At 46.1% G+C, this 13,910-nt stretch overlaps 1 protein-coding gene across 2 annotated transcripts in view; it reads right to left on the bottom strand.

Annotated features, from left to right (window-relative positions):
• Positions 1–8,530: 8,530 nt before the first annotated feature.
• Positions 8,531–13,910, bottom strand: part of slc6a11b (solute carrier family 6 member 11b) — a 29,154-nt gene continuing 23,774 nt past the window's right edge. For both annotated transcript variants that reach the window (XM_056734517.1, XM_056734518.1), the window contains exons 12-15: positions 12,731–12,833; positions 11,585–11,685; positions 11,254–11,424; positions 8,531–10,343 (exon numbers count right to left, since the gene is read on the bottom strand). In XM_056734517.1, the coding sequence (XP_056590495.1) occupies positions 10,194–10,343; positions 11,254–11,424; positions 11,585–11,685; positions 12,731–12,833 (525 nt within the window). In that variant the 3' untranslated portion in view covers positions 8,531–10,193. The remainder of the gene's footprint in view (positions 10,344–11,253; positions 11,425–11,584; positions 11,686–12,730; positions 12,834–13,910) is intronic.

Below are 13,910 nucleotides of genomic sequence, written 5' to 3'. Positions count from 1 at the left end.
TCTGTGTCGAATTAAACCCCTCTGTCATATTAGCAGGAGAACTGTACGCCTTGTCTGGAGTGTCTATCCTGTCGGTTCTCGGGGCGAGCCTGTTCAGACTGCTGACTGGAGCCTGCTGTATGCCTTAGCCCACTCGTGCTGTGGGAAGTGTCCATCCCCTCTGAGAACGAGTGTGAAAGCTGTGTGATCTGCTGGAAATAGCCTTCCTGTCTGTGAAAGAAGCTGCTTGCAGCCAGTCGACATTGAGTCAGCTACATTCTTTTGGCCCACCTGGACTGTGAGAAGTGCTCGTCCCCTTTCGCGGCCCTGTGTCCGTGCTGCCTATCCACCTGTCCATCGTTCATCTATGGTAAACCCTGCCCCTGTGGGAAACATAAGGCCCGACTCACCCGTCGGAGTTCCCCTGGCCACTTACCGGTCCCCCGTGCACTCCCCGTAGGATCCCGCACTCCGGAAGAGGGTGGGAGAGACCTTGGCCACTGTCCCGTGGGCTTTCGACCACTGAGAGTGACGAAGGAAGAGGATTTAAATTAGGATTTTCCAATTGTTTTAACTTCAGAAATAAACTTGTTACATTTTATCTCTGTCTCCGACTCGTCTCTGACACGCTCCTCGAGGTGGTCCTGGTTTAGGGTTGGGTGCAGTTACGCTTGGCCCACCCTGACCTGTGACAGATCTTGGCGTAGTCGGCAGGGTTCCGCTTCGAGTTGAGCGATCAGAGTTCGAGATGGCTGAAGAGGAAGAGCCGATGGGGCGACGACAGGTGACGCCGATTTTTATGGGAGGCCCATGGGCCCAGAAGTACGGAGGCCCTGGATCAGAATTGACCCTGTCGTGTTGGAAGACCCAGGTGGAATATTTGGCCGGGCTTCAAGGTCTGAGTGCCCCCCAGAGTGTACAGTTTGTTCTAAATTCGTTGGAGGGAGAAGCAAGAAGGGAGGTACAGGCAGCACCGGAAGAAACTCGGACGACTGTTCGAACCATCTTCGAATTTCTCACGAGGCAATATGGAGACACCACCCCGGTAGCTGTCCTGCGTACGCAGTTTTTTAATTGTAGGCAAGGGCCTCGACAAAACGTCCGTGTATTCACACTACAGTTGAGGGAGCAGTTCTCCCGGTTGAAAGGAAGACAGGACCACGGTCTGGGTGATGGGGAAGGTCTGTTGCGAGATCAATTTCTACTGGGATTACGAGAAGGCCCTGTGCGTCAGAGCTTGCGGGTCCAACTTCGACGAGAGCCCGGGCTCACCTTTGAAGAACTGCGAGGAGAAGCTCTAGCCTTTGAATGTGACCACACTGCGAGTGTAGAGCCTTCCAGCTGTTTGGCCACAAATGTCATTAGTAGCCCTCCGCCCCCTGTCACGCCGGACTGGAAGCATGCCCTTCGGGAGGAGCTGAAGAGGGACGTACGCGAGCAGTTGTCCGAACTGTCTAAGTCCCTCATGACAGAGCTTCGCCGAGAATATCCCCATTCATTGTCTTCGCCACGGGAGCGGGCGTATTCAGATGGGGGTCATCCCCCAGAACGCCGCCCACCTCGGCCTCGTGGGCCTCGATTCCAGTGGGATGAACAGGGTCGTCCTCTCTGTAATAGATGTGGAGAACCGGGTCACTACTTCCGTCAGTGCCCCTCCAGACGGGCATCGCAAGGGGATTTTTAGGGTATCCGGCCACTGTGGGTCAAGTGGTCGGGACCCCCTTGTTAGACCCTCAACTTCCTACAACTCCCAATGAACATCTGGTAGGCCGTTGCCCGGTGGTGGCGATTCAGGTCAATGGCCGGACAGTACAATGCCTCCTGGACACCGGGTCGCAAGTAACCTTGTTTGCAGAGAGCTTGACTCGGGAGCTGTTTGGCGCACAGGATCGGTCGATGGCCGAAGCCCCCTGGTTGACTCTGCGGGGGGCCAATGGACTCGACATCCCATATGTAGGATATTTGGTGACGGATTTGGAGATACACGGGGTTGTTGTACCCCAGAAAGGAGTGGTGGTAGTACGGGACGACTGCCTGGGGTCTTATCGCGCCCTATTGGGCATGAACGTTATCTCAGAGTGTTGGGAAGAACTGTTCCAGGGCAGACCAGCACGAGCAGCCGTGACATCAGAGGGACAGGAGTGGGATCGGATTAAAGCCGATTGTCGCCGGGTTTGTCTGGCTGAGCAACAAGGTGAACGTGAGAGTATTGGGAGATTGGCCTGCCGTTATGCTTTGTCCATTCCTGCCCGAAGTGAGGCCATGGTCTGGGCCAGAGTGCCCCCTCGGCTCTACAGCCCTGAGGAGGGGGTTTTGGTGGAACCCTACTTGGATGGCCCCAAGGTGGAAGTCGCCCGAGGGCTGGCGACTGTTAGGAGAGGTCGGGTCTCGATTAAAGTCCGAAATTTGAATTCTTTCCCGATCCACCTACACCGCCATCAGCGCCTAGCCCGAATTACCTCGGTGAAGCCCCAGCAAATTCAAGAGCAAGGGGAAGTTGAATTCAGTCAAGTGAGCCCAACAGTGGTAGAGGTGGCCCTGGCACAGACGGGTCGACACGTGGGGGAAGCTGGAGAAGGACTGCCGACACACCTTGAGGGAGAGTCGTTACGGGGAGAGGGATTGGAAGAGGATCAAGCAAAACAGTTACAGAGTTTCTTGTCGAAATGGCAGCACCTATTTTCCACCCATGACGAGGATTACGGCCGCACGGATGCGGTCAAGCATCAGATCCCGACCGGGGAGGCTGCGCCCAGTAGGGAGCGCTATCGACCTGTGCCCCCGACATTGTATTCTGAGGTCCGCACCCTCCTGAAAGGAATGTTGGATAAGGGAATTATCCGTGAGAGCAGCAGTCCGTGGGCCGCCCCGATAGTACTGGTACGGAAGAAAAATGGTTCCTGGAGGTTCTGCGTGGACTATCGAAGATTGAATCAGGTGACCAAAAGGGATGCTTTCCCACTGCCCCGAGTAGAAGATTCCCTTACAAGCCTCACACAAGCAGCCTGGTATTCAACTCTCGATCTGGCCAGCGGATACTGGCAGGTACAGGTGGATGAGCGGGACAGGGAGAAGACTGCGTTTACTACTCCCTTTGGGCTATATGAGTGGGACCGGATGCCGTTCGGGCTCTGCAACGCCCCCGCCACCTTCCAACGGCTAATGCAGCGGTGCCTGGGCGGCCAACTAATGGAGACTACTCTCGTCTACCTTGACGACGTGATCACCTATTCCCCGGATTTCGGGTCCCATCTCCAACATCTCGAACAGGTCTTTCGCTCCCTGGAGAGGTATGGGCTGAAGCTCCAGCCGGATAAATGTCAGCTTTTCCGAAAGGAGGTAAAATTCTTGGGCCACATAGTGAGTGCTGCGGGGATCTCTGTTGATCCGGAGAAGGTGGCAGCTGTGCAGGGGTGGACTGCCCCTAAAACGGTGCGCCAGGTCAGATCCTTCCTGGGCTTCGTCGGATATTACAGGCGATTCATCCAGGACTTCTCCAAAATCGCTAAGCCGATCAATCAGCTGCTGGGAGGTGCGGGACGAGTTCGGGGCCGAGGGTCCCCATTGATCCAGTGGGGTCCTACGTGCGAGGCCGCCTTCCAGAAACTCAAGCAGGAGTTACTACAGGCCCCGATTCTGGCTTATGCCGACTTTACACAGCCTTTTAATTTGTACACCGACGCCAGTAACCTGGGCTTGGGAGCTGTTTTGGCTCAGAGGCAACAAGGAGAAGAGAGGGTAATTGCTTATGCGAGCCGAAGCTTGCACCCGACGGAGAAGAACGACGCCAACTACAGTTCGTTTAAACTTGAGCTACTGGCAATGAAGTGGGCGCTAAGCGAAAAGTTCAAAGACTATCTGTGGGGAGCGAAGGTGCAAGTAGTTACGGACAATAACCCGCTGGTACATCTACAGACCGCCAAGCTGGGGGCGGTGGAGCAGAGATGGGTGGCACAACTGGCGAATTTCGATTACCAGCTTCGGTACCGGCCTGGGAGGGAACATACAAATGCCGACGTACTGTCTAGGCTGCCGGAGGAAGGATCGGCGGGCCCGGTAGTGACACTCGAAGTAGGGCACGACGAGGGATTGATGGTGGGGGTTGTGGAGGTACCAGGGCAACCATCGGAAGAGCCCCCTGGTTGTTGGGGATGGGACCCGCAGCGTTGGAGGTCTTGGCAGGGCGAGGATGAGGATTTGTTGTCGGTCCGGACTTGGCTGAGTCGAAAAACATGGCCAGAGGGAGAGGAATGCCGGGCCCAGACCCGAACAGTGCGAGGACTGCTGGGGCAGAGAAGGAGACTCTACCTGAGGGAGTGATCTGCAGGGCCCTCCAGGATCCCAGGTTGGGCGACAAGGTTTGTCAGGTGGTGGTCCCCGAGGGACGCTGGCCGGCGTTGTTGGAAGCGTATCACACCAGAATGGGGCATCAAGGGCAAGAGAGGACGACAGCACTATTGCGGCGATACTTCTACTGGCCGGGGATGGAGGGCACGACAAGGGCCTACCTCCAAGGGTGCCCACGTTGTATACTGTTTAAGACCAGGAAAGAGGTACGGGCCCCGCTAGTTCCAATCCAGGCCAAAGCACCCTTGCACATTGTCGCCATGGACTATTTGACCCTGGGTCGACCGGTGGACCGGATCCAGTATATCCTTGTGGTCATGGACCTATTCACCAAAGACGCTTGGGCCGTCCCCACCTTGGACCAGACTGCCATTACCACCGCCGATGCCCTGTGGAAATACGTGGTACAACCGTTCGGGTGCCCCGAAGTACTCCATTCTGATCAAGGGCCTAACTTTGAGTCCAGAGTGATTCACGAGATGTGCCGACTGTATGGAGGGAAGAAGACCCATACGACCCCTTATCACCCCCAAGGGAACGGAGGGTGTGAGAGATTCAACCAGACGCTGCTGAGCCTACTGGGGACCTTGGAGGAAGAACAGCAGGGCCATTGGGCCGACAGACTTCCAGCATTGGTCCAGGCATATAATAACAGCGTACACAGTACTACTGGTTACGCCCCAACCTACCTGATGTTCGGAAGGCATGTAAGGCTCCCAATTGATCTGCTTCTGGGGACTGCTGCAGCGGAGGAAGGGAGTAGTCTGACTGAGTGGGTGACAAGACACCATCAGCGTCTCCAGTCAGCTTACGAGCAGGTTTCGGGCCGGATTAATCAAGCTGCAGTGAAGAACAAAAGGCTGTATGACCGGACGGCTCGTGAGGCACCGCTACTGCCAGGGGAGAGGGTGTTGGTAAGAGACAACCGTCGACGAGGGAAGGGCAAATTGAGTGACCGGTGGGAATCCCAGCCCTATGTAGTCCAACGGCAACCACACCCAGACCAGCCGGTGTATGCCCTTCGTCCCGAAGGGAGAGCCGGTCCAGAGCGGGTGTTGCATCGCAATCTGGTCCGCCCTTGTCCGAACTATCCTACTCCTGTTGCAGATAAACCTCCGGTTGAAGCGACATGGATGCCCCAGTTGGTGGGATGGGCAGTGGTCCCAAGGGGACTAGGCATAGAGCCACGGCCTGAAGAGCCCCCTTCTCCAGCCAGACGGTCCCAGCGGGAGAACCGAGGTCGGCCCCCAGCCAGGTATGGAGACTGGGTGTCTGGATCCCGTTCTCGGGACTAGAACGGTTTGGCAGGGGGGTATGTCACGGTGTGACAAATGGAGAGCGGAACTGTTCTGTTGGATTGGTGTTCCCTCCGGGAGGATAACAATGTAACACCGCTCCCCGTGCCACTGTGTACCTGTTGCCTTGACGATAGTAATGATTACGTGACATCAGGTGTGGAGAATTAACTAGGCACTTGAAAACACATGAAAGGCAAGAGAAAGGGACTGTTGGGGTGGTTCTCCTTCGCTGAGAAGTCCTTTATTCGGGAGTTGCAATTGGTGAGGGAACATTGTGCGAAGAGGAAAGTGCTGACTTGAGAGAGCCCCGTTGACGTTGGAGGAGGAGGAAAGCACACTATAAAGGCTGAAGAGGGAGTTAAGTAACATTGTGTGAAGAGGAAAGTAACATTGTGTGAAGAGGAAAGTAACATTGTGTGAAGAGGAAAGTAACATTGTGTGAAGAGGAAAGTAACATTGTGTGAAGAGGAAAGTAACATTGTGTGAAGAGGAAAGTGTTGACTTGAGAGAGACTTGATGGCATTGGAGGGAGAAGAAAGCACACTGTAAAGGCTGAAGGAGAGAGTTAAGCAAGCGGAAACTGAGTCTCTTAAATGCGTGTATTCGACACTGAATTGGATGTGGTTTGGAGTGCTGGATTGCGATTACAAATATCACTGTTTGGAGTGTATTGATTCATTACCGACCTCTTTCCTCCTCTTTCCCCAATTAAAACTGGTGATGTGAATTCTGTCCGTGTCTGTGGAGAAATATTCAAAGCATCCTGCTCAAACACCGACGATCGCAGCTCTTTTGACAGAGACCCATGGGTGAGTGCTGGCCTTACTTACACCTTGTGAAGTGGAACTGCAGTGCCCAAATTGACGTGTCTCCCACATTGTATGTTTGAGGTGGAATTGCTGTGTGTGTGGAAGAATTATTCCTTATTGCCGTGTCCTCCCCATGTGTCATACTGGTCTACTGCTTGGAATGAGAGCTCAGTGGTGGTGATCTGCGCCATCTGGCCGGATGTCAGAAAGAATAAAATCTGTGTCGAATTAAACCCCTCTGTCATATTAGCAGGAGAACTGTACGCCTTGTCTGGAGTGTCTATCCTGTCGGTTCTCGGGGCGAGCCTGTTCAGACTGCTGACTGGAGCCTGCTGTATGCCTTAGCCCACTCGTGCTGTGGGAAGTGTCCATCCCCTCTGAGAACGAGTGTGAAAGCTGTGTGATCTGCTGGAAATAGCCTTCCTGTCTGTGAAAGAAGCTGCTTGCAGCCAGTCGACATTGAGTCAGCTACATTCTTTTGGCCCACCTGGACTGTGAGAAGTGCTCGTCCCCTTTCGCGGCCCTGTGTCCGTGCTGCCTATCCACCTGTCCATCGTTCATCTATGGTAAACCCTGCCCCTGTGGGAAACATAAGGCCCGACTCACCCGTCGGAGTTCCCCTGGCCACTTACCAGTCCCCCGTGCACTCCCCGTAGGATCCCGCACTCCGGAAGAGGGTGGGAGAGACCTTGGCCACTGTCCCGTGGGCTTTCGACCACTGAGAGTGACGAAGGAAGAGGATTTAAATTAGGATTTTCCAATTGTTTTAACTTCAGAAATAAACTTGTTACATTTTATCTCTGTCTCCGACTCGTCTCTGACACGCTCCTCGAGGTGGTCCTGGTTTAGGGTTGGGTGCAGTTACGCTTGGCCCACCCTGACCTGTGACACTAGCACTGCACAGAGCAGCATGGTATGAGAACAAAAAGACCCGTCAAAGAGTAAAAAAGACAAAAACTACTGAAGACAAAAACTCACTCACCCTCATGCTATCCTATGTGTCCTTCCTTCAGTTGAAGGTTTTGGTATTGTGTTAATAAACATCTTTTGGAAAGGGGGACTACATCTTAAAACAGTAAGTCTATACTCACTCTTTTTGATCAAATGGGAATAAATCAGTCAGATTCACCACTGTAAGGATTTAACCCTGACAGGAATTCTCAAGACCTACTTATAGTGGCAAATAGATGTTGCCTAGTTGCATGAGCTTTTACAGACTGGAAAAAGTGTCGGCTGTGACCTCATCACAGTGAAGTTCTTGTGCATGTGAATTATGTGGATAGGAAGGATAATAAACCATGAGAGGCAGAGAGTCATCTCTGCGTGCTAATTTAGACTGAATGTTTCTCATACCATCCACTCCATGCAGCCAATGTTTTAAAACTCCAAGGCAAATTCAGCAGCCGAATGGCCTTCTTGTCGCAAAAGTGTGCTTCTTGTGTTCCTGTAAATTGATTGGTAGAGCATTCTGCTAACAAATCAAAAGTCATGTGCTCTAAACATGACATGTTAGATAACAGCATTGTGCTTATAATAACAAAATAATTTACTTCATGATGAAAGTGTCATGATGTGACGCTTTACCAATCTCGCTCATCACCATGATTGTTAAATCAGTGATGATTGAGCAAGCCATCAAAGTCTTTATGAGTACATTTACATTTAGCAGATACCTTTTATCAAAGCACCTTACCAATGACGACCATCAAAAGCAATATATCATATATAATCTACTAATATTTCTCTCCTCCATTCTAACTCCTCCCATAATTTAGTGTCTAGTCTTGGGACGGAGCTCCTCCTTCTAAGATAACAAACTTGATGACTGGTTGGGCATCATTTTATTTGTAGTGCTGATGGGAAGAGAAGTGTTTGATTTATACTGGGGTGTTTTTTGTCATAAAACACGAATTTCCTCCGTCAGATGCACACCTTCTCAACAGCCAATCAAATTACAAGAGAAGGGGTCGGCAGTGAGAAACTGATGCTTAAAAAGTGAACATGAAAGGATTTTTTTCATTCTGTGCTCAGTGCTACCATTAGTAGTCTTGTGGGTCACATTTCAACGCTAGCTAAAATCACATATGACCCGAGACATGCCTTTTTACCTTTTATTTTTAAAAATGAGTAAGCAGACAATTCATATGTTCTGTGAATACCAAAATCTGTGTATACAGCACATATTACAAATCCACCACATATGTCTAGAACTTCATTGTTGAATGACATATCAAAATTCCTCAGAGAAACAATGTTTTTTCATCAAGAAATAGCACGCAAAAACCCTAAAGAAATGTAAAAATATACACACATCTGAAAAGTTAACAGGCTATTTAAACACAAATAAGTTTACTTGCACAAACTGGCGATGGATGAGACCAGACCAAAGATTGCATGCATGTGAGAAAAGGCTCTCAGTTCATCCTGAGGAGGATACTATATACTGAACACAACAGTGCTTGATACTGTGATAACATGATAAAAACGTTTTTGCAGACTGCTGAATTGCGTCGATGATTTGTTACTTTCTCTTATGGGGAAAATAGTTTCCCGTTTTGGGCCTGTTTTACTTTTCTTTATCTCCGCTTTTCCACATCAGACATTTATCACTGCATCCTTGCAGCACAAAAAAACGAAAATGATGTCATTACTTACTCTTATAATTAAGTCACCTAATGCTAAACGATCATATTAAATATCGTGATCGAGAATAATATCATACTATTAATAATAATACAATAGAAATAATACAGCTTACAGGTCAGGGTGACTAGATTTTGAGTAAACAATCACAGAATTATTCCTCCTTATGCAAACTTTTCCTTTAATGTTTTTCCCAACGTGCAAACCAAACCTTCATCTGCATTTCTTTAAAGTGTTTGTTCACCCAGAAATGAACTCATTCAGTCGCCCTCGTGTCGTTTCAAACCAGTATGACTCTTTAATTTGCAGAACACAAAAGAAGATATTTAGAAGAATTTTGCTAATCAAACAACACTGACTTCCATTGTATGAACACAAAACCATTTTTTCTAAATATCATCATTTGTGTTCTACAGGACTAATCTTAAGTCAGGCTTTGAACAAAGTAGGGATGAATAAACGATGACAGAATTTCTATTTTGACTCATCTAATCCTTTAACCATTAGACTGCCCTTAAACATTTGAAACTGTGACTGTTCATAAAAAGTGTGTACGGTTGACTCTCTGGACTACTACTCTGAAATAAAGAGAATTCATAAACTGTTTGGTCTGTCATCTTCAATTAAACTAAGTTTAATTGGTGTGAAAGGGGCAAGAATTGGAGCTGCATGGGGAATGGACTCGCTACGTCCTGCTCGCCCGGCGAGTCAATGCTAGCTGCTAGACCAGAGTCTGAGCCTCATCTACAAACACACAGCCAATGTTTGGAGTGGTCCTCAAAACATCTCCTACCCATTAGAAAAGCACACTACAGTAATCCGCACAGGGCCAAGAGTCGATGCGCAAAAACATTTCACGGCCATTGTACCTCGGCGTCTTTCTAAAAGTAAAGAACTGACTAACGTGACAAGGAGTGACACGATATAACAACAATTTTCTTCTAGATTTAGATACACTCTGATAGAAAACCGATTTAATCATGACGTTAAAATGTGACGTGATACCTGTTCGTGCAAAACAAGCAAGACTACAAATGTGATAATAGTTTTCTCTCTTTAAAAATAAAGGCAACATCATTTTTCTGTGTCTTGTGTTGGTGATGTCCGTGTCTTGGGTTTAGAAATGTGTCTCCTTCTCTGTGATGGTGGAGATCTTGCCGTCCGCCTTCATTTTGGCATCAGCGTCATTGATGGCACAGGGACCCCTGGAGCTGAGGCGGCCCCTCATTCTCAGGGCAGAGCTGGGGGTGGTCAGCTTTTTGATTCTCTGAAATCACATTCAAAGAATTTGAGGCATGAGTAATAACAGACAATAAAATGTCATTTTAATATCACAGTTTCCCAAAAGCGATATACTAAATAAAAGCGGGACTGCATACAATAAAAAGTTATTTTATCTTGAAAAACAAGAGAAAAAAACTGATTTAGACCAGTGTAATACACCAGCCCCTCATGAAACAGCTGTGTGCGCTTTCTGAAGCAGACACAATCGATAAGACATGGCATAATGGGGTCATGTCAGGACAGCGGACGCATTGTCCCCTCAGTTTGGCATCAGTTCTGCACCACACCCAGTCTCTGACGGCCCGTTGATGTGCCAGAATTACTTTCATCTTCAGCGTGTCACAGCGCCTCAAGAGATATTGTGTTTTTCCTCATATAGTTGCCGGATATGTTGCACTTTCTACTTCCTATCTAAAATGATTAGCAAGGGGTTATATTGGGGGAATTTAGGACAGTAAAGAGGATAAAAATGATCTGACATTCTTTATAGATTTTTATTTTATATACAGTATTATATTATACAACTGTTATGTTCAACTAACGCTTATTTTAGTTATAAAGTTATGAAGTCATAAAAACGGGTCAAATCTACAAAAAGGTCAAAAAGACAAGGGCATAACAAAGTAAACTTGACCAGTGACCCCACACAGAGATTTTAAGATCAATTGTAATTGAAGAAATAAAGTTTTAATCCTTAACTTAACTTACATTAAAAGAGATGCATTGAAAATCTGATCAAAGTTGCCACATGTTGCCTATAAACATTTCCTTCTACATTGTCTTTTAAATCTATATTTACTTTTGTAATAAAAATGTATTTATTAAAAATACACCAAGACAAAATATAACATAAAAGCACAGAAGTAAGATTTAAAAAAAAAATGAATAAATACCTCACGGAAAGTGCCTTTCGTTTTCCAGATCTGAAATAACATTCCCAGAGGGATGCAGACCATTGATGACATCGCCATCATCCAACCAATGGCATAACCCCAGTCTGGATATGTGTACACATTATTATACTTCAGAGGCTTGTACTTGATCAAGAAGAACAGAAAGATCCCCTGAAAGGACATAGACCATGAAAAAAAGTTGAAGTCAAATTAAAGTCATTCATCATCATTCATTTACTGAAGTAAATATAAAACTTCTATAGATCTATTAGAAAATAAGCACTGAAATCTTCCTAAAACTGAAAAAAATGTAAAGAAAATGAGAACGTACAGTGCAGATGCCAGGGGTGAAAAACTTCCAGCACCATTTGATGAAGAAGATGGGCTTGTATCCAATCATGTCTTCAATGTTCGAATAAAACCTGTCGCTACCTGACGATACAATGAGATTAAACACAGCAGTTCATCACAAAATCCCAAAGTTCACTAACATGTCAGAGAAACACAAACTACGGAAAACACATTTTAATTATTTATTATATGCACTGTCTGACTCTTGCCAGCAGGTGGCACAACAGCTACAAAAATATGACAATCAGTCCCAACATTAATGATTAAGATAGAGCAGTATCCCTATATACCACAACGAATAAAAGATATTGATTAAATTCTTGCTTAACTGTACAATGAGATCTTATAATATCTTATTCATAAAAAAAAGATGAACTATAAGATGTAAGGGCAGAATTTGTGTCCAAACTTAAAGGGAAAGTTATTGCTACAAAGATATTGAAGGGATACTACACCCAAAAAATGTTGTCATCATTTCCTCACCTTCTAGTTGTCGCAAACCTGTATAAATGTATTTGTTCTGATGAACACAGAGAAAGATATTTGGAAGTATGCTTATAAACATAGAGATTTTTCCCCCATTGATAGGAAGAATTACTTTATCTTTTTTTGGTTCTGTTGAACACAAAATAAGACAATATGAAGAATGTAGGACAGCAAACAGTTCTGGGACACTTTTGACCACTATTGTATTTGTTCCTACTATGGGAGTCATTGGGGGGCAAAATATGTCTTGTTATAATCATTCTTCCAAATATCTTTCTCTCTGTTCATCAGAACAAACACATTTCTACAGATTTGGAACAGTAAATGAGTAAATGTAGACATAATTTTCATTTTTGGGTGAAGTATCCCTCATATATTTTTTTAGCAATAATTGCTAGCAGCATGTAAAGCATAACAATGTCATGCTTTAAACATAAAAAATGACAGTGACAGATGAATTATGATGACTAATACATTCCTTGCCATTTTTTAATCATGTCTGAGATCCCAGATATGATTCAAATCAAGATTACATCTGGCAGCAAGAGGAATGTAAAGCACTACATCATAGAGTTTCACTTAGATGAAAGATAATACGTTCACACTGAGTGGTGAAGATTTCAGGACAGTAATCTCTCACCATAGACCCAGCCAATGCAGATGGACTCAAAGATGGCCACAAATAACAGACACATGCCACTGGCTGCATATGAGTCAAAGAGCTGGAATACATACATGCCACCCTAAAAGTAAACACATGCACACGGTCAGAGAAAACAACCTGGAGATAACTGAGTGGGAAACAACATGGTGCATGTTCAAGAAACAATGATAGGTCACAAATCATACATTCAACATTTTGACATGCCCTGCTTATGAGTGATATTACTACAACCAACGCTTACCCTTGCAACACTGTTAACTCAGGGGTTTAAATAAAATGGTCTCTTACTATATTAAACCATTGTTGTCAAATAGGGTTGTCACTGTCCCATAAACATATCTAACGATACAATACCTTATGCAATATCACAATACCAATTATGCCGATCTAAATTGCACTTATAGCAATGCTTGAAAATATTAGGCTTACGTAAAAGGGGTCATATGGCGCGAATATGTGTTATAAGCTGCCCATTCATGTATATGACACGTGAAATTGAAAAAATGAAAGTATCGGAAATAAGATGCGTTCTATCTAAAAGCGCTAAAGTGCTCATCCAGTGTAAACACACCCCCACAAATCTACGTCAGTTGGTGGTATGATTTGACTAAGACCGCCCAAATGTATCCACAAGTAAGGTGGTGTACCTGTCAGTACAATTGAAGAGGAACCTGATGTGCCATATATGATAAGAGGCGTTACATTTCCGTCACACGCTTGCAGTATTCCAATATTCACTACACACTGGTTAACTGGCCAATCATAGCACAATTCGCTTTTCAGAGCCATGAGCTTTTTAAAATATCTGTTTCAGAGAGGCGGGGCAAAGTAGAGATACAAACATGCACAGAATGTGGAAAATACAGCGTATTTCAACCTTAGATTCTGTATACAAATTGCATTACATCTAAAACAAACCATAATATTCATTTTAGCCGCGTCATATGACCCCTTTAAATGTGACTAAAACAGCCAGTAGGTTGCGGCAATTTTTTTGTGTCAGTGAATCATTAAAACAACTTGTTCGAACCAGCTGATTCATTCAAGAACGAATGACTCACTGAATCAAACATGGATTCGTTTAGAAGAGATACACCGCAAAAAGACAGATGAGAGTGTTGAAATGAATGTGAATGCGAATATGCAACTAAAGTTA

The sequence above is a fragment of the Triplophysa dalaica genome, chromosome 21 (genome assembly GCF_015846415.1).
Source record: "Triplophysa dalaica isolate WHDGS20190420 chromosome 21, ASM1584641v1, whole genome shotgun sequence".
NCBI lineage: Eukaryota > Metazoa > Chordata > Actinopteri > Cypriniformes > Nemacheilidae > Triplophysa > Triplophysa dalaica.
Note: the sequence above shows the minus strand (reverse complement) of the source record. Positions and strands in the feature narration are given on the sequence as shown.